Source organism: Actinia tenebrosa, unplaced genomic scaffold (genome assembly GCF_029948245.1).
Source record: "Actinia tenebrosa isolate PJP-AT-01 unplaced genomic scaffold, QUT_ActTen_1.0 PGA_scaffold4__44_contigs__length_22323623, whole genome shotgun sequence".
Classification (NCBI taxonomy): Eukaryota; Metazoa; Cnidaria; class Anthozoa; order Actiniaria; family Actiniidae; genus Actinia; species Actinia tenebrosa.
The window spans coordinates 3,358,636-3,378,202 of NW_028292581.1; the positions used below are offsets into that span (position 1 = coordinate 3,358,636).

The 19,567-nt window shown below is 37.1% G+C and overlaps 3 protein-coding genes across 3 annotated transcripts; 2 read left to right on the top strand and 1 right to left on the bottom strand.

The window, feature by feature from the left end:
• Positions 1-1,466: 1,466 nt before the first annotated feature.
• On the top strand, positions 1,467-10,347 carry LOC148906876 (uncharacterized). Its single transcript, XM_089036574.1, has 14 exons — positions 1,467-2,520; positions 2,685-2,919; positions 3,182-3,290; positions 3,370-3,473; positions 3,781-3,893; positions 4,227-4,303; positions 4,547-4,821; positions 5,169-5,317; positions 5,411-5,492; positions 5,586-5,785; positions 6,206-6,298; positions 6,382-6,598; positions 7,105-7,191; positions 7,266-10,347. The coding sequence occupies exons 1-14, from the start codon at positions 1,618-1,620 to the stop codon at positions 8,759-8,761; spliced, it is 4,140 nt and encodes a 1,379-aa protein (XP_088892700.1). The 5' UTR covers positions 1,467-1,617; the 3' UTR covers positions 8,762-10,347.
• Positions 10,348-13,441: 3,094 nt separating this feature from the next.
• On the top strand, positions 13,442-17,616 carry LOC116293225 (uncharacterized). Its single transcript, XM_031700630.2, has 3 exons — positions 13,442-13,470; positions 13,646-13,811; positions 15,891-17,616. Exons 2-3 carry the CDS (start codon positions 13,668-13,670, stop codon positions 16,425-16,427), a joined length of 681 nt encoding a protein of 226 aa, XP_031556490.1. The 5' UTR covers positions 13,442-13,470; positions 13,646-13,667; the 3' UTR covers positions 16,428-17,616.
• LOC148906877 (cilia- and flagella-associated protein 141-like) lies at positions 17,023-19,487 on the bottom strand. Its single transcript, XM_089036999.1, has 4 exons — positions 19,372-19,487; positions 19,241-19,289; positions 18,559-18,639; positions 17,023-17,156 (listed from the first exon to the last, which is right to left on the bottom strand). The coding sequence occupies exons 1-4, from the start codon at positions 19,410-19,412 to the stop codon at positions 17,055-17,057; spliced, it is 273 nt and encodes a 90-aa protein (XP_088893125.1). The 5' UTR covers positions 19,413-19,487; the 3' UTR covers positions 17,023-17,054.
• Between the last annotated feature and the right edge of the window lie 80 nt (positions 19,488-19,567).

A 19,567-nucleotide genomic window follows, 5' to 3' on the forward strand; every position in this document is an offset into this window, starting at 1 on the left:
GAAAGTATATGAGGGCTTTGGCAAAGCAAGAAATAAACAACAACGAGTGTTTTCTTACGCCTTTTCGAAGCCGTTGTCCTACGGTGGCCGTTATGACGAACGACAAAGTGAATAATAATGGAAATCATCAGATCGTAAGTGTTAACCCGGTTTTGAAGAAGGCACCAGGCGGTGTATGTCCCTATCTATAACAAGTTTCATGCAATATAGATCTAAAGCCAGTTCGTACACCGGAAGAGGCAGGAAAGGAATGAGCGTACGAAAATGTTTAGTGACTGCATTCTATTATATGAGCTGAGACTGAGAAACAATGAGAAACAACTGCTACCTTTCATTACTCAAGTCTATCCCAACCCTCCCCCCCCATCACACTAGCCTGCGTGCCTCCGAACGTTTACTTGTTTACGACAGAAAATTCCGGATGCAGCGCAGGCTACCATCATACGTGGTATCATACTCGTTGGTTATCATTTTTCCCTGTGTTCCGAGGTTTCATAGTTCCTCGTGTTCTCCTTCCCTCCACAAAATCAACACTTTAATTCCAGTTCATTCGTAAAATGTGGGCCAGAGTTTTGTTTGAAAGGAGGACAACTTGAAAAGAAATTTAGAAAATTGCTTAGGAATAGAAGTTAGACTTCGATGATAGCTGAAAAACTTTCATGAACTCGTCCCTAAGGGTGCCAATAATCATTACCCTCTCCTCCCTCCGGTAGAAATGTCTTTATGCAGGGCTAGTACAGGCATGTGCCCTTAGGATGTGGTTTTGTCTAGGCTGGTGTTGATACTAATTCATTTGCTGTCAAAATATTTACTGTGATTACCAAACATGGTTTGAATTTCGATGGTACGTCAGGGTGCCATGTCAAAACTTGGTATCATTCCGTACCATGGAACGCGCCGCCAAGAATTTACGTTTTGCTGCATAAACCTTGGTACCTGAGTTCCTTGATAGTATTTACTGTTAAATTCTTGGATTCTAAAACCTTTGTCGATCCCTCTTCAGCTCTTTGTTCCTAAGGGTTCCATTGATGACGGTTACATCTAGCAACTAAAGGGGCTACCCGGGATAAATAAGTGTGTTTTCTACCTATCTGTCCTTTAGAGACGTTTACATGGATCCCAATCTGTTCCAGCTATTCTACCCCATCCCCTCCTCCCCCTAACAACGTTTTCCGTTTAGAAATCCCTGCTTCAGGACAATATGAATTTTATAAAGCCCTGTTTACACAAGAGGTTTATTTTGGTTTGTTGCAGCCGGGTTTTGAAAACTTTACGTCTGACGTAGATCCATGAGGAGCCCCGTGCCATTCATTTTGGTCACAGCAGGGGCACAGCGCGATTGCTTGCTAAGGCAATCCAGGTGTTAATTAGCTTACGTCTGATCCAATAGTAAGGACCGTAGTGATTGATGGGTATTAGACTCTTGTGTTAAAAACAAAATGGCGGAGTTGTACACTGTATAATATCTGTCATTAGTTTTTCTTTTCGAAGTAACTGGATTATACTTTATTTGGAATATGGCTTTTTTCGGCGGGCTTTACGAAATGTGCTACCAGTACTTCACTGATCACTCCTTCCAGCGCGTAGAGCTCGTAAGAGCTCACAATGTAATGCGTTATGGCTCGATCATCGATCATTTTTCGTCAAGTTTTCTCAGCAAAGCTGGATTCATCGACAGCTTGGTATGCTCTAACTACTGAGAACTGTATTGGCTCTCCAAGAAAGGCATCCTTATCGAGTTTCTTTCGAGTATTTCCCAATGAAATATCGAAAATTAAGCTCTGTGATCTGGTCACTCGTGATGGAAGCACGGTACAATCTTGCTGGTTCTTCCATGAGAATGCCAACAAAGTCAGAGTCGACGAAGTTTACGTCGCTACTGCATTTGGCATTATCGGAAATCTTTTTAATCGAAGGCAGATAACCGAAGTAAATACGATCCTCCATCCAAAAATCCAGGCAGCGATACGATCTATCGATCTTGAGGACTCGATTCTCCCGCCAGAAGTTGTCCCGCCAAAAGTTATCCCGCCAAACGTTATCCCGCCAAAAGTTATCCCTCCAAGTTCAAAATATACCTCGTCTAGCCTGTCATATGCAGAACAGCACAGTCTTCCCTTTTTCAATGAATCTTTCGAAGAGGTAGAAAACTCAGAGGTGACAGGACGTGTGAAACGAAGGAAAACTCGAGCAAAGTCAAACTTCATTATGAAGAAGGTTTCTGATCTCTGCTCGAGTCAGAAGGAATCCCTGGCGTCAGTGCTGGCTAGATGCTGCACTGACGATCCCCAGTCAAGGCCGTCCTTTGCAAGAGAAACCATTTGCCAGGTAATGGACGAGGTTGCTGAGAAAAAGGGAGTAAAAAGAGCATTCGAAGAGCTCATCTCGGACGACCTCTGGGACCAGCGAGTTGCCGAGATGAGAATGCCAGATTGGCAGTTATTGTTTTTAAAAGTCCAGGCGAAAATTTCAGATGCAAACTGGCAATCTATAATCAATTTTACGAAATTGGGAAGGAAAGTAAGTACTGATGCCTTATGATCATGTGGATTTGTTATTGATGTGTTATTTATTTTGTGATCATAATATTGTGTTCTTCCCACCCCTAAACTGTTAGGTTTCGATATGAATCTATAAGGTCACATTTTGCCCATGGCTTAATGAATTATTATGTTTGGTTTTAGGGAAGCTCCAATATATGCATTCTTCCGATCAAGAATCATATGAAGGCCTTACGTTCTTCGATATTTGGTGTCGCTAAACAGATAATGTTAATTCGAGAAGTGCCAGATTCTCTTCCTGGGTATCAAGTCAGCCTTGAACAGGCTATTGTGTGGAGTGCTAGGGAGCAGAGACTCCATGGTACCCAAAGTGAAGTTCTGGAATTCCACCTGAAATTAGATGGACGTCCACTTTTTGGTAATTGAGTATCATTATTAGCTTTGAAAGTTTATATTAAATTATATCTTGTATTATTTTGCTTCGAATTTTGTTTTTGGTTTAATTTGTCCAATTGCTTTACTTTGTTTTTATTTACTTTGTGTTGTCTTTTTACCCTTTTTTTTGCTTTTGCCTATTTCCAAACTTTCCCCTCTTAAATGCTTTTTTTAACCAATTTACTGCTAACCTTTGTTAAAATAAACTTGTTTTGAATTTTTTATTGTATCTAAATTGCATATAGGTAAAGATCAAGTAAGTGTTGGCATTGTACCTGGCAACCATCCTTACCTTTCTTCTCAAAGTGCCCTGACAGTCCGCCCATTAGCCATAGCCAATATTGAAGAAAGCAGGTACGATATTATTAATATGGACTTTTAATTTAATATTGAAGGAGTGTACTCAAAGTCATTACTGCTTTCTCATTATTAGGAAAGAAATTAAAGTCCTGGTAAGAGACATTAACAGGCAAAAAGATGTGATCAAGAGAAATGGCATTGTTGTTGATGGGAAACTTTTGCAAGTTAAATTTAAAGGTAAATTTTTTGTTAATCATTATTATTCGTGCTTTTGATATAAATTTATTTCGTGTTAATTTGATTCCTAAAAGACAACAACAGAAACCCTATACCGACGCTGTGTTTTGCTAGAATCATGTGCCTACAAATTCAGTCTTTTAGTAATTTGAAAATTGGCTTTGAACTCATAATCATTAAAAGAATGTGTTAAAATCTTTAAGTAGTCTGATTTGTAAAAGCAAGGGCCATGTACAATGTGTCTTTGTATGTGATTAAGTGATTCTTATAATACTTATAGTACATGTTTCCTTATATCTCCCAACAGTGATTATTGACTATAAAGCATTTTGCCTGTTGCTGTGCAAGAAAGATGATGAAAACTTTCGACTTGGTGGCAAAGGATTTGGTGAATTCTGCATGTTTTGTCATGCACTAAGGGTATGTGAAGTATAAATATTCTAGTACATTATATTATTAACAATGTACCCTAGTAGAATAGGTTTAATCATTGAATCACTGAAATCTGAAAGTATTTTGGATATTCCACACAATTGGTTAAAGCTAGCAAATGAAAGTATACACCGTTGTGGCCTTTTATCTAATGCTCGGGATTGTTCATTCTTTAGTTGACTTAGAATATGATAACACCCATGAGTGATTTGTACTATTGTTTCATTTTGGAATTTTACTTAATTCACAGAGCAATTATTGTAAGCACTCATTTATTAATAACAAATTATTCAATTCTTTGTGTCTTTTTGGATTAATTAGTTATGTGCTGAGTGCAACCTTGGGTCACATCAAGTTTGTTTGAAGCACTTTGCCATGACCAAAGCTAATATTGGAGGGTAGGTTTCTTAGTAGATTGATGGTATAATTTACTACTTTATCCATACAGTATTCTTGTCTAATCAGTGTAATGCAGTGTTTATTTCATTATTCTATTTTTTTTTTTTTTTTCTGTGTAAAAAAAGTAGAATAAAGAATAAGTGTCTGTTACTGGTTAATACACACTTATGCTAATCATAAGTATTTAGAATTATGATAAAGAAGTATCTGCAAGTGGTTTTAAATGTTTTTAATTTTTCTAGCTTCACAGGGATTAGAGATGACCTCACCCTTTTATTGGACGAAAACATGACAGCTGTTAATATTTGTGCATTACACTGTGAACTACGAAATATGGAACAGCTTCTTGCTTCCCTTGGTTTATTCTGTCACAAGATTGGTTCATTAGCTGAGTGCAATGCTGCCCTTAAAGAATATGGTCCTCAAACCATGAAAAAAGACAGGATTCGTATCAGTACAAAACCAGGACAGGAAACAATGGTTGAGAAGCACAATGTCAAAGTTGCATCATTTTCAGGTTTTTACAACTAAATATAATCATTAAATATGGCTTAAGTTCTTATCGGAAGCCTTACTTACTAGTAAAAATTAGAAAAGAAACCTGCATGCCTCTTCTAAAAGTTTTTGCCAAAGTGTGTTGTTGAGCTTTTGCTATGTGGTTATTTTTGACAGCTGTTGTACTCAAGACATATGATAGATATTGGCCTCTATAACTACCAAATACACTGAATCCCATTCACCAGTCTGATTATACACTAAGTAACAAAATTGTTGCTCTTCCTATAACAAAGTCATTCACTTATCCATTAAAAAAGAAACTGTCAGTAATCACTACAATGGCATTCTTTTATTTTTTTTAAATAGGGCCTACCGAGAGAAAATTTCTTCAAAATTCGACTGTCATTGTTGAAAGATCATTGCCCCTGCCAAAGCTGAAAGAACATTTCAGAGATGTTGAAGCTGCCAAGTTGTTTGTACTGAACAAGATAACATTCTATCAAGAGCGTGTCTTGGTATTTGATTTGGATTTGATGTTACTTTTTTATTTTCATTTATTCATCTACCATTCATATGGTTTTTCTAATTTTTTCTGGTCCATCTTTTAGTATTTTCAAGCTTTGAAAGACAATGAAAAGTTTGTACGGGACTTTGGCACTCATCAAGAGGAGATCAATATCAAAGATCAAGGTATATGTAATTGCCAAAAATATATTAACTGAAACTCATGTAGCTGTTAGCAAACCAATTCTTACTATTGCACTTTTTTATTTTATTTGCAAGCTGTTGGCAAGAGAATTGATGAGCTGCTAAAGTCATGGAAAGAGAAGGTTGATGATGTGTCCAACAAATTCACTGAGGCATTGAAGCACAACACAAGTTCTAGAAAGAAGCCCAAGAAAAAGAAAAGATTGCAGGCTTATGAAGAAAATGATGTTTTAGGAACTCTTGCTGCTGATCTTGCTCTTGAATGTTATATAAAGGTAACATATAGTACATACATATGATAATGCAGTAGCCCATACTTAGCTAAGTTATTTTAGGCTTTGTACATGTATGTTGCACAAAAATGTTTCAGTACAATTTGCAAGCAGGGAGGTATGATTTCCTTTAACCTGGGATTATCAAATTATAAAGACTATGAGGATGCAAGCCTTGAAATGATCTTATACTGTAAGGTCATGTGTGTCAATTAAGGTTAACTAAAAATAAACCAAGATAGAATGGTTGTGCTCACTGAAATCCACTTACTTTTTATCAAAAGCTTAGATAATTGCTTTTCAAAACAAGCTGTTGTACTCTTACTCTGCCTGTGGGGTGTTGTATTTGAAATTTCTTCCAAAGTCTTATTATTTGTTTGTTATGTTTAAATAAATTGTATATAAATGTGTATTATTTTTTAGGTCTTTTCTGGTTGGAATGATATTGCCTTAGTAATGAGAAAGAAATTGTTCAAGAAAGATGAGGAGCATTTAATTGATTTATTCGACATTCAGGTATTCTGCACACTGCAAGTTTGATGTTACAAAATGGGCATACTAAATAGATATATTCTGTTATATTATTTTGTTCATCACAGTGTAAAGAATGGGGCTTTCTCCTACGGGAGGTCTTTGGTTTGAAGCTTGGGACAGGAGATTATGGGCACATGGCCATTGAGCATGCCTCAATGCTCCTGAGAAACCATCGATCTATTGGTGCCATGTCAACTCAGGGCTTTGAATCAAGCCACAAAGTACACAGGCAACTCTATTTGAGAGCAACATCCCATGATGTTTCAGAAGGCATATCATCAAGTAAGGGGACAAATAAAAAACTAAGAGCAGCCATCAAAGATATAATAAAAGTTATGAAACATGACAGCAATCATTCATTTAGTCATTTTGATCCTAAAATGTGCAAGATGATTTCTGACATAAAGTGGAACAGAGTTGAGCATTAATTTTGAAAATAGACTATGGGAAATAGCCATTTTGAAAATTAACTCTAGTCTGTGTTGTGTAAAGTACATATTCAAGTTTGTTTTCAATTTATGTTGTAAGTGACATTTATTTATCAAACACCCAAATTGGTTTTCTAATTTTTGATGACATGAATTATGCAGGAGAAAAATTAAATGATCTATTTTACAAACTGTTCATGTATGGAGTTAAACAAAAAAATCCTAGAAATTTAAATTATCTCCAAGTAGCAACTGCTGCTGCCATACAGGGCTGTCATATATCATGAAATATTTTTGAAAGTGTTTAACAAATTAGTGTCATGTGCTTATTTTGAGATAGTCGTTTTATTTATTTTACAGTTGATCAAATACTGACACACCAGTATGCTGAATATTTTCTCTTCCTGAGATTGTCCTTTCGCAAAGCACTAGAGTGTTTGAATAAAAGTAAGTATTTAAAGTGGAAGATTATTTGAAAGAGTGATTGTATTATAAATATATTGTTTTTTATTTGTTTGAAGGCTCAGCTTTTCACTTTTCTGGATGTTACTGGTCCCTAAAGCTGGGCTCTGAAAAGAAGAAGATGTGGACGAGTGAAGATATTTGGTGGATGTCACAAATGGATAGTTTGTTGACCTTGATTTTTGGGGTGGATTACCCAAGATATGCATATCAAAAGGCAAAGTCTCCCAGTGGAAGCGTGAGAAATGGAGCATGCATTGTTCAAGAGGAAGATGTACCTTCCTATAAGTATGTGCATAATGAATGGGAAAAGTCATACCAACAAAGATTGCAAGAGTATAAGTCCCAATATGCATCACCCCAGAATCCTGGTCAGAGTCCCAGTCAACATGCAGCTCCACCTTCTCCAGTGTCACGCCAGAGTTCCAGCCAACACGCAGCTCCACCTCCTCCAGTGTCCACAACCACACTAAGCTCAACTAACCCACTCGAGTTATTGTGTAGAAATCCTGGTCTAACTCGTGGACAACTTGCTTCCCTGAACATTCCACCAGTGGCATATATCAAAGATTCTGATATCACACTTGTACAAAATATCCAGTGTAACAATCTTAAAGACCCTTTTTCCTTAATCTGCCGTCCTTCTGAAGCTGTAGTGGACAGGGCTCTAAAGTTGCTACGTGACCATGTACACAGTGGTGGTATTATAGGAGCTGATGACAATCATTCATTTGTTAGCTTGGGAACATTTGGTACTTTTACTGGTGAGGCACTGGAAGTAATTAAATCATTTTGTTTCGCAGCTGAGATCAAGCAAAAAGTCAGAGAAGAGCTTACATGGCTGGGTAGGGAAGACTCGGTTGTTAGAGAGACATTGCTGTCACTTCGTCCGCAGGAGGAGTTTCTTAATGTTAATGGCTTTCTAATGGATGCAAAAGATCTTAGTAACCTGGCTTGCGAGCGCTATGTAGATGGCTACACCATTGACATGTCATGTATGCTCTTTCTAAAGAAAAGCATACATGCATCAAGTATAGCATATCTTCCAAGCCACACATTTACCTGGGCAACAGCAGATCATGAGTTTCTTCTTAAGAAGCTGACTCCAATTATCAGCTTCCAGAGCACAAGTAAACTAGAGAAAGTGATTTGCCCTGTGCATGTTGGAGGGTGCCACTGGGGGATTTTATGCCTTGACTTTTCACAGGAAATCGCATACTATGATGATGGCATGCACATGGAACCACCAACCGACATATCAGCTGCTGTGACAAAGATAATGAAGGTTCTAACATGTCTTAGGCCTTCTATGTCATCCATTTTATGGTCTGGTGGAAAAGTGCCATTCCAAAGATTTGGAATGCCAAAGCAGCCAAGCTCAGGGGAAGGCAGCTCAAGTTGTGGCATTGGAGTCATCTTTGCAGCCAGAGATATCATTGAATACAGGCGGCCAGGTATTCCTAGTTTTAGTTGGTCTTTTAGTGATAGCTCAAAACTCAGGAAGAGAATCATAAATGAACTGATTTCTGCAAGAATTCATGCCAGTGGTCAATAGAATTTATTTTTTTTAGTAAGGCAACCACAATATTTTACATTGCACTCCATATATCTGTGAAATAATTAATGACCAACTATTTTGTTAAATAAGTAGAGTTTGCTAGAGCATGATCCAAACAAAGGCAAGTAGTGGTATTTGCTTTTGTATCTAGTGTTCTGCTCAATGAATATCCACAATTTTGTAAAAGCTAAACAAAACATTGGTTTTAATTGTCTTTCAGATATGTGGCACATACTCTAAAACTACATAAAACATGTATTTTGTTGTCAAAATGTGAGGAATTCATAGCTGTTTTAGCTTTTTATGAAATGTGTTTATACAAATGATGCAATTTATAGCAAATATATATAGGCATCTTAGAATGTACATATGTAAATACCATTGGTACTTTAAAATAATATTTTCAGGTAACTTTTTCAAAGCCTAAGTTTAATATCTGATAAATATTTGTCATTGAAAATTGTCATGATACTGTTGTCCTAAGTGCTGTTTGGCAACGGAAACACTTGGGTGACACGCCTGTGATTCTGTGATACAGATTTCATGACATGCTTCCATGAAATAATATTTTTTTCAGTGATTATGAAAAAAGGGCCTTATAAAAAGTCTTCAGGATCTAACTACCAACCATTGCATAGGAAGTAGGCATATACAGCAATCTATGGGTGCAAAAAAGTAAAAGAGCCACAAGGCTAAATATTTAGTCAATTTAGACTTATAAATAATAACCTACTGAGCATGATTTCTCAGTGGATACTAAATAATTTACCATAATAATTTCAATAAAGGTTGCCATTGCCAAAAGTAAAAAGCTGAAAACCACAAAATCTCAGCTGCCAGGGCTTCAGACCAGACAACCTATTTCAGTATGCAGTACATGTATAAGAACCATTTTAGCTCAACTTGAAAAAAAGGTAGTTCTTTTATGTGGGTTCCAAACATATGTAGCAATTATGTATTTTAAAAGTCACTTTTTTCAATGAACATTCTGACAATTAGTCTTCCATGGCTCGTAAAACTGTACAGATTTGGCCACCAGATTAATTCTATTTCTCTGGTGGCTCTGCCCTGACCATAGCCGACCACCAGAGACGACTTAGAAGAAGCCCTTTTTCTTAGTACTCTTGGAATACTTGCTTTCGCTTTAGCTTGCTTGATTAAATCATCAGCAGTAAGCTCAATACTGCTTTCATGACATTCACTGTTCCCAGAAAAAATCACTTTGTCTTTAACTTCAACAAGGCCTTGTTCTTCCAATGCAATAAAAAAAGAATCTGAATCGAAGAGCTTGTATGAAATTTTCTGAGAGGCTGTCTTGTATGCGGGCTGTCCACAGTGCGACCTGTTTTGAACAGAGTTGACCTGTGCATTTAAGGTAAAAATCAAGTGCTGGAAGAAAGGCGTTGGAACTTGATGCGAGTCAATTCTGACCCATCGCCCTGAAATTAAAGATAAGTGTAAATCAGCCAAAGCTAACAATAATAAATAAGTTTATATGTTTTATAGTAATATAGCGAAGGTATGGTGGCTATTAAGATATCGGGAAATTTAAAATATGAAACTATTAAAAGCACCGTGCAGCATTCGCGTCCTTGTGTTATCAGATTTCCAACAGAGTCAAGTAAATACTTATTCAATGCTTGGGTGGTTTTATTGAATCTGAATAACCGTTGGGCTTTACTGAGACAACCCAAGACTAGCTATATTTGATATCAAAATAAGTCTATTAGCGAAACCGTGACGTCGTCGTTGACAATCCCGTTTTTTTAATTTAAACATATTTTATCGATACAATCCCGTTTTGCTTAGTGACCTTTTACACTTTAGGAAATAACCTTTGAAATTAAAAGAAGTATAGCCTACCTGGTAGACGGGGATGAAATAAGGAGTTCATTCTCTCCACTAAACCAGCAAGCCAAACTTTGTAGTTTTCAAAATTACAACTTGCCGACAAATCTTTGGACTCCGGAAGTGAAGCAATCGTGGAATCCTTGCAGTCTTTAAATACTGGCACAATGTTTTCCCACTCGGTTCCTGGGTGTTTAAGAACGAAGTGTTTCTTTAAGGTGGAGAAACTCTTGAAATTCTTAAGGCAAAAACCACACTCAATTACATACGTTGTGGCCATAACTTCTACAGTGAGTACAAATCAGCAGTATGCAATGGCAATAGTGTATCATGTCACATTCCGTCATATCCGCAACACAATTTTTCTGAGTGGGGGAGGGGTAGGCCAATGATTATCATAACGTCAGATTTAAAATTTTTGGAGCAAACCTACTTTTCAAGAACTTTTCTCTCCTTTAGCTTATAATTCTATTTGATTTTTATTAATTGATTGCATATTGGTATTTATTGTTTGATTCCTTTTATTTTTGGCTTGGTTCTTTTGTACTCGTAGGGAGGGGGGAGAGGAATATTCAGACTCGGTCACCACGCATTTCATTCCGTCAGTGGTATATCGTTGGATCATTTAATTATAATTCGCGGGCCATGCCTTAGCCATGTCTGAAACAAGCTCTCGAAAATCCTCACGATATTATTCAAGACCGCACACGAAAGAAGAAAGGAAGAAGCAGAAAAGGGAGAGACAGAAGAAGATAAATACAGAATTACGTCTTAAGAAGAGAGAAGAGCGACGACACAAGAGGATCAAATTGGATTGTCCATTAGACGGCGAATTTGAAGAGGGCCCTTTAACAAACCGTCGTGAAAAGCCCATTTCTGTACCCACATTGATTGCCAACGTTAATGAAAGTCATGTTGCTAATGAACATAAACAAGGGAAGGTCGATAGACCGAAAACGTCAGATCAAGCCACCACGTGCTCAAATAAACATTCCAAGAAAGATAGTACAAGTAGAGCAAAAAGTGAAGGATCGAGTTTGGAATCAAAGTTTGGAAATTACAGCAGAGGGAAACAAATGGTGACGCTGGCAAAAAAAATAGGGGGAAACTCATCTATTGAATCTGCTGCCTTTCAAAAACCTTCAGGTTGTATATACTTAGCGCGACAGCATTGCCCTTCGTATAATAAACGCCTTAGGAAGGACAATATTTCGGTGACAATACCAGTAAGAGAAGTTGATTATCGATTGATCTCGAAATGTTCAGATATCCCTGTAGGAAGTGGAAGTTTTGGAACCTGTTATCTTGCTCATTATCGCAACATAAAAGTGGCAGTAAAAGAAATGAAAAAGCGAAACCATTCTTTAACAGAAAAAGAGCGGTGCAGAAAGGAAGTGCTGCATGAGGCCAAAGTACTACATGCACTTGGGGATCATCCCAATTTGCCTCTTCTTTTGGGAATTTGCTCGGTCAAAGAGCCTTATTGCCTGGTACTGCAATTTCACGGAACCGAGAGGGAAAACCTAACTCTGGAGAAAGCCATTTATAACAAACTTATGAAGAAGACTCAAGTTGTTCAAGTGTTTCGCGATATTTGTCGCGCTCTTCAATATGTGCACGGAAGGGAATACCTCCACAACGATATCAAATCTAACAATGTTCTTCTCCAGCCCATTGGTGAAACATATCAACCAATTTTAATTGACTTCGGTAAAAGTAAGCTAATTGAGCAGGGAGAGAAACGTATCAGAAGTCAAAATGCAAGTTATTTGGCACCGGAAGTTGTGCAAGGACAAAGAGAAACCATTGCAAGCGATATTTTTTCATTTGGTAAAATGCTGCAGTTAGCTGTCTCTCGCCGAAGTTTTAGAGCGTCCTTTGAAAACCTAGTGACAAAAATAACATCAAATAACCCAAATGAAAGACCCTCAACGGAAGAAATAAATGTTTCGCTGGGCAGTCTTACAGAATAGGAGTAATTCTAGATACTGAGTACTCATTTCGTTATTCGTTTGTAAGTACAATGTTTAATCAATATTATATGCTGGTTTATATGCAGGATGTAGTATCGGGTTCACAAAAAGATATGTAAGTGCTGACACTTAATAAACATATTTCATTGAGATACCCTGTCGGGCTTTATTAAGTTTGCAACACCTTCAAACCACAAGAATGCGAACTTGCGGTCGATTTGCGAGGCCTTCAAATCCTTGCAAAACCAGATTGAACGGGCCGGGGCTCGTCATGGATAGATGGAAGTCCTTTCATCTGTAAGAGTGGATCAAATTTCTCAGCAGCAGGAAGTTCTGGAAGTTTACCTAAGAGATGTTCTGGCATTATCGCCATCGTATTATCAGTATAAAGGAATTGATTTTGTGAAGTAAAACAAAAACAAAACAAAACAAAGCAACAGTGTTTCTTTGCTTTCTTCCTTCTTGATTCTTCTTCCCTTCTTAATTCATTTCATCATCAATCCATATATTCAGCCCTTTTTCTCTTCCTTTCTTTCCTTTCCTTTTTTTATTTAGTCGTAGAGGGAGACATATTAACTATGTATAATCCTTCCTTTTTTTTCTTAGTTTTTTTCTCCTTTCTCTTACTTTCAGTCTCTTAAAAATTCAAAACCGTCTACATTTAAGCGGTACAGCCAATAGTTTATACATGGGGATATAAACTGGCATGAAACTCAGTACAACCGTTAAAATATCCTGAGAAAGACACTAAGAAGACAAAGCGATACATCAATACGCCTGACTACTAGATCTTGATTGGTGGAAATATCCTATAGATGAACTCCACATGAAACATTAACAAGAATCAACGATAGGAAGAAGAAGAAGTTTAGCTAGAAAAACGTGGTGAGAATACGTGGCAGAAGGCTTGATTGAAATGGCAGCCGTTATTGATGTTTAGGGAAGAACTAAAGCAAGGCTTAATGAGCTCATTCAAAATACCTAAAATCATAATCATGTTTGGCTAATCTTAGAACGTTCGAGACAACCGAATAATAATAGTACTATTATTAATACAAAGGTTGAACGCGAAGGACAGCAGTATGGTCTATTCATTTCTAAATAAGCTGTGTAACTATGAAAAATGGGACAACTACGATGAGGAAGAACAAGAAAATCTTACACAGTCTTGTTCAGATGATGAAAACAATAGCGAAGAAGTGTCAGTAAGCATAGGAACTTCGAAGGTAGGTCATGCAATATTTATTACATTTGGGACAAGCAAGGATATAACTAAATCTCTAGCTGAACTTGTCTAGTGCGTAAAAGAAAGGTTTACTAATTCTACTAATTCCAAATCATATAGACTCGAAACTGGCGTGTCTTTTGGTATTTAAAAAAGTACTAAGCTTTACTCAGTGTAACTAAAGAAAATAGTCAGTAAATAAAAGTCCAGCAAGAGAACTAGTTCGTGTCAAATCCTTTTCAGAGCGAGTACCGTAAGCTAAAACCCCATGTGAAATAAGAATAAGGATTATTTCTTCTTCATGAGTGTAAAATTCTATTCTAAGCAAAAGATTGTAGGCTGAAATTGATAACTGGTTTTATCTAGTGAGAGACGGAATTTCATTCAAAATATTAATGATGATGTTTCGGGACTGATTCAAACAAACTTCTAGCGTCCGGCAAATTTTAATCGACCAGTGTTTGCCATTAGTAGCTCATCGAAACTGAATCTAGCTGTATTTCAGGCAAAATTTATTATACGTGAAGTACGTGTTAGAGTTTGTTTGTAGATATTTAGCTGAATCGCTTTGAATTCATGGTTCCGCTTCCCGTAGTTACCGTCACTATCATAGTTCATAGAAGGGAATCATTCCACTCTATGAATTATAATGTCACTATGTGTTTCACAAGCTCAAGAGGTTAACTAGAATAGTGTCAGAATCTAAAACTCTGGAAGCAGAAAATTGATTATAAATCGTTTCTATTGTTTATTGTGCTTTGAAACTATAAAAGAAAATTGCCTCGAAATCCTTGTAGAATTCTTCAAAACTGAATAGATAATGTGTACAGTCGTTTGTAGTACAAGATTTTAATTCGGGTTCAGGTATCTAAGCTTTAAGTCCAGTGTACTGTATAAAACGACCAGTAAAGTCGCTTCTATATAGCAAATAGATAAATCATGGGAATGCCCGTTTAGCACAGGTTTCTAAGTTAAAAGAAAATCAGGCTTTAACCTGTCTCTTAGTGTGGTATAAATAAACCTGTATAAAGCGACCAGCAAAGTTCCATAGCAACAATTATGGTAATACCCGTTTAGCACAGGTTTCTAAGTTTAAAGAAAATCAGGCTTCAACCTGGTGTGGTATAAATAAACCTGTACAAAGCGACCAGCGAAGTTCCATAGCAACAAATATGATAATACCCGTTTAGCACAGGTGTTCAAATTTGAAGAAAATTAGGCTTGAAATCCTCAGTTGATTGAACCCCGCTGAGTGGGGTGTAAACAACCTTGCGTATGTCGTACGACGACAAGTAATGCATCTTACACCTTTGTCAGCGAGTGCTTACAAATTGATTGGAAAGTCTTTAATCAACACACCCACTATAAAGCCCAGCTCGAGCACAAGCTGCGGCTTACTAATTAACAGAAATTCAAAAAGAAACGATTCAAATTCCTCTAGAGAAAAGATGTGATTTACTCTTGTACTTTCAACAACTTTAGCAGTTTCTGGAAGAACTATTTTTACGATAATCTGGGAAATAAAAAATTCTTCAAGGACAATACTTGTAGCAGATCACAGGTCCCGCCTAATTCAAGCAATTTAAGTGTGCATTGTGTTATTAATACTTTATGTTGACAATCCAAATTGTTTGTAGTTTTTCTCCATGTTGCAATTACTCCGTAAATGACTTCGTCCGTCTAGCTCCCACGAGATTCAACCCGCGCAAATTAGCAAATAATCGAATGAAATCTAACAGCACCTCGCTTATTATTTTGTGTAAAGAAAGTGAAATACATGGGGTTGCAGATAACAGAGATTAAGGCTTACGATAAATACCTCGGCAAAAATATTTGAAATATTTTATTAGATGAACAGGTGATTTATAGCTCAAGTAAGACACTATTTGTTTGGCGTTCATTAGTTGGACTCAAACCTCAGTTGTTGTTCTTAGATTGTTATGATTCTATACTAAGGGATTAAAAATAGAAAACAAGTGGAAATAACTTTCGGTTCCCTTGCAAGCTGCTGGCAAGATATCTTGAGTATTCCAACGGAGTAACTTCTTAGTTCAAAGATTTTTGTTTTTTTTCTCTTTAGGAGAGCAAAGCAGGAACGATGAATTGCAAGCTGCGACCAACGCCGAATGGAAGAATCTATTTCTTTCGACCATCTCTCTTGAATTTCATATTTCTTCTGATTTTCATATTTCTGGTATACCATTGGATTTTCTCCAAGCTCGACAAAATTCACAACCTTCGTAGGACGCCGATAGAGGATGCATTCAATCGTAGAATCTCGCTCTTCATGTCATATCAGGGCAGGAATTTAAACTTCACAGTGTTCAAGAGACGCGCTCTCGAAGGACGAGTTGGGGATTTCTCTTGTTCTTCGTCAATACATCCAAGCAAGTGCGCCTTTCATGTGGACAATCTCATTCAAGCCATACAAATATGTAAGGTCTATGATGATGTTTGTAAAGGGTTTGTTTTAACGGAGGAAAAAGGAGGTTTGGTGATTTATCTGAAACACGATGTTGCGAGAGTGCATAAAAGTAATGACTCTGCACTTTTCGTCAGGACATGCTTTGTGCCAAAAGAGGGATTTGAATTGATGACTAACTTGGATCTGACCTAACCTGCTTTATCATTAAAGCTTGGTCAGGGAGAAGTCGACTAAAGATCTTCGTGCACTTATTAGTGAAATTTGTTGGAAACATAATGACAGATGAGGAATGGTTTGGACACAAAGACTAAAAAGGCAGCACAGGAAGGAAGGAAGGAAGGAAGGAAGGAAGGCGGAACGAATGAACAAGTAAGGAAAGGAAAAGAATGGCAAAGCAAGGCAAGGCAAGGGAAAGAATGGATGATAAGGAAAGGAAAGAAAAGGAAAAAAGGACAGTATAGGAACATTAGCATCGATAAAATCAAAAATTGACATCCATACAATTTTTGGAACTTTGTTGAGAACATTTTGAAAGACACGGACTGGATTGGATCATTTTTAATAAAGTACAGATTGCAAACTGCAATAAACTTAACTTCAAGACCTATTTGTTACCTAAATTGATAGAGAAAGATAAACAGAGTTGGAAAGCTCACTACAGTAATTGTTTGCATTGCTGCCGAAGAGATGTTTCAACATTATAAGTCGTCGTAATGATTTGACCATATTTGGGCCAATCATCGCCTGGTTTTGTATAATTTATTTTTAAGATATCTTTTGATAAGCTAATTTAATTAATTTACACTACATTTCTACTAGTTATACACGTTTAATATAAAAGGTTTTTCCAATAGCATTCAGCTCTTGCTCCTGTTGTATTCTCTCTTCTTCAAATAGTTTTTTTAACATTGCCCTACGAACCTAAGAGAGAAAGAAAACACTGAGTTGTTTAAAACTTTTACAAAAGGTGTAAATTATTCGTAGTAGAGTGCACGCACTAAAACCGTGAACATTAAATAGTACTAATTAGTACTATTTCATACAGAATCCTTTGTTTTCTATTGTTTAATTAGATCACTACTTAGTGCTAAAAATTAGTATTTGTTTCACGGATTTAGTGTGAGCACTCTATTCTCCGGAATCACTTACTAACTTACTGAACTTACTAACATTTCTAGGAACGTGGTTAGTCTTGGGGAAGTAAGTGTTGCGTGACGACACTAATAGCAGCTGAGTAGGAGACTAGAACGTATCGTAACTTATTTTCTTCCTAGCAATAAATATGTTTGGTAATGAATCCATGCGTTTGTACCACACATGAAGATACTAGAACGTATCGTAACTTATTTTCTTCCTAGCAATAAATATGTTTTGTAATGAATCCATGCGTTTGTACCACACATGAAGTACCATACTCAAAGGCCTTGCAATTAAGTCTGAATTTTAAGATATCGAAACACCTGTTCTATTAACGGGTGCTTGGGGTCCAACAAAAAGCTTGATTTTCTTTTGTGAAGTCACAAACATACATCCTAGACCAGGTGTCTTGGTTCTGCGCCGTCGGGGAATAGTAGCCAATCAAAAAGGCACAATTATCAAAATTACTTTCTGATGAATATATGATATTTCGAGTTTATCGCTTTGACAGATTAGCGATTAGCGACAGCTTTTGCGGGAAGTGAAAACAAGCGTGAAACTATAAGAGAGAACTGGGGTGGATGTGACGTAATTACCGCCATGTTGGATGACTTGAACAAAATCATTTGATTTGCTATGTCAACCAACATGGCAGCCACAATCTTTGCTATTAATAATGGGATTAACAGTGGATTCCACAGAGTGGCTCTTCTTCCAATGGTTTCCAATTGGAATTTAGAAGTTGATTTTTGTGGAGGGAGGAAAGCCTGAGAACCTGAAAAACCCTCGAAGCACAGGAGAGAACCAAAAAGCAACTTCTATCGCCCTTTAGCGGTAACCAATTTGCTGAGTTTATATTCTGAATGTTTGATTTGAAATTTTTTTTTGAGGACACAAAGAAGAACGCTGGAACTGTTTTAAACTTGGTTACTGACGGGTAATGCGAAAAGCAAGGCTTAAGTTTACCTAAACGAAAGGAAGGGATTCCCCTTTTCACATAGCGATAGTGCCGGAAATGACGCCAAAATGCAAAGAAACCATTTCTTGACTGCGCGCCCAACTGTCCTTACCACGTGACAAGTTTACACCGGTTTTGAAACATTCTAAACCAGCATCCCATTTATTTTCAAAGTGGAAAGAATAGCTAAAATGCATAGATTTTCAGTGAATGACAAATAAAACTTACCAGAACTAGTTCTTTATTTCTACATTTCATCTCTTCGTTTACCAATTTTGATTCGTTCTTTGTTCGACGTTTTTCACTTTTCTGTCAACAAAAGAATACATAACTCAAATGTGCAAAAAAAAAAAAAAAAAAAAAATCTTCAAATTTCATCGATACAGCGAAACAACATCTTAGCCGAACGAAGTTAGGGCGCGGCAAGCTCACAAATCGAATTGGCATTTCTATCTTGTTAGGTTTTGCGGAGATGGAAAAACCAGTGAGAAACTGGAGAAAAACTCTGGAATCTAGGGTGAGACTTGAAAATAACAAACTCTACTCACTCACGCGACTCATGTACCGCCGGCCGAGTCTGGGAAGTGATAGAACCCGCAACCCCAGAGGTACGTGTACTACCACTAAGCCACCCTTGATTCCCGACATTACCGACAGCTCAGGCTCAGGACAAACGTTGAACTGGTTTCACATAAGCCGAACATGTTTGAAGCAATAGTTAACAAGGCGGTCTTCTTTGATGTCATTAGGTTCGGCTCATGTGAAGTTCGACGTTTGACTAAAAATGATTTGAACCCCAGTTTGTCCAGAAACAGCTTAGGCAAGGGTTTAATGAAAAGTCCTGTCATTTGCAGTCCCCGGGGCTGCTTCCGCCACTAAGTAGACTGATGATATTCTTTTTCTTACTTACTTCGTCTAAAGTGGACAGCCAAATAGATCTTTCAAATTCTTTAGCCATCCTGCGATAAAATAGCAACATTACATCATTTTTATACAAAGATGCTTACAAAAGTCTAAGCTATCCTACATGAATTTACTTACAAGTTTTCTTCACTTACTCTTGAAGCAATCAACTCATCCATCTGCAAAAATTAAAAACTGTGGTTATCATTGCAAATAGTAAATAGAGATGCTTTAAATTGGTTTTCAAGTATGGCGTAATTTTCAGAACCAATTTTCAACCTAAGCTTGAAAACACAGCAAATTTGAAACAGCAAAAATCTTACTTTAGATGAAA

Coding starts and splice junctions, on each gene's coding strand:
- LOC116293225 (XM_031700630.2), top strand. CDS start 13,668: ATGGTCTATTCATTTCTAAATAAGCTGTGTAACTATGAAAAATGGGAC. Junction 13,812..15,890: donor TAAGCATAGGAACTTCGAAG/GTAGGTCATGCA, acceptor TTTTCTCTTTAG/GAGAGCAAAGCAGGAACGAT.
- LOC148906877 (XM_089036999.1), bottom strand. CDS start 19,412: ATGGATGAGTTGATTGCTTCAAGAGTAAGTGAAGAAAACTT. Junction 18,640..19,240: donor GGCTGTCCACTTTAGACGAA/GTAAGTAAGAAA, acceptor TTTTGTTGACAG/AAAAGTGAAAAACGTCGAAC. Junction 17,157..18,558: donor GAAATAAAGAACTAGTTCTG/GTAAGTTTTATT, acceptor TTTCTCTCTTAG/GTTCGTAGGGCAATGTTAAA.
- LOC148906876 (XM_089036574.1), top strand. CDS start 1,618: ATGGCTCGATCATCGATCATTTTTCGTCAAGTTTTCTCAGCAAAGCTG. Junction 5,318..5,410: donor TCTATCAAGAGCGTGTCTTG/GTATTTGATTTG, acceptor TCCATCTTTTAG/TATTTTCAAGCTTTGAAAGA. Junction 5,493..5,585: donor GATCAATATCAAAGATCAAG/GTATATGTAATT, acceptor TTTATTTGCAAG/CTGTTGGCAAGAGAATTGAT.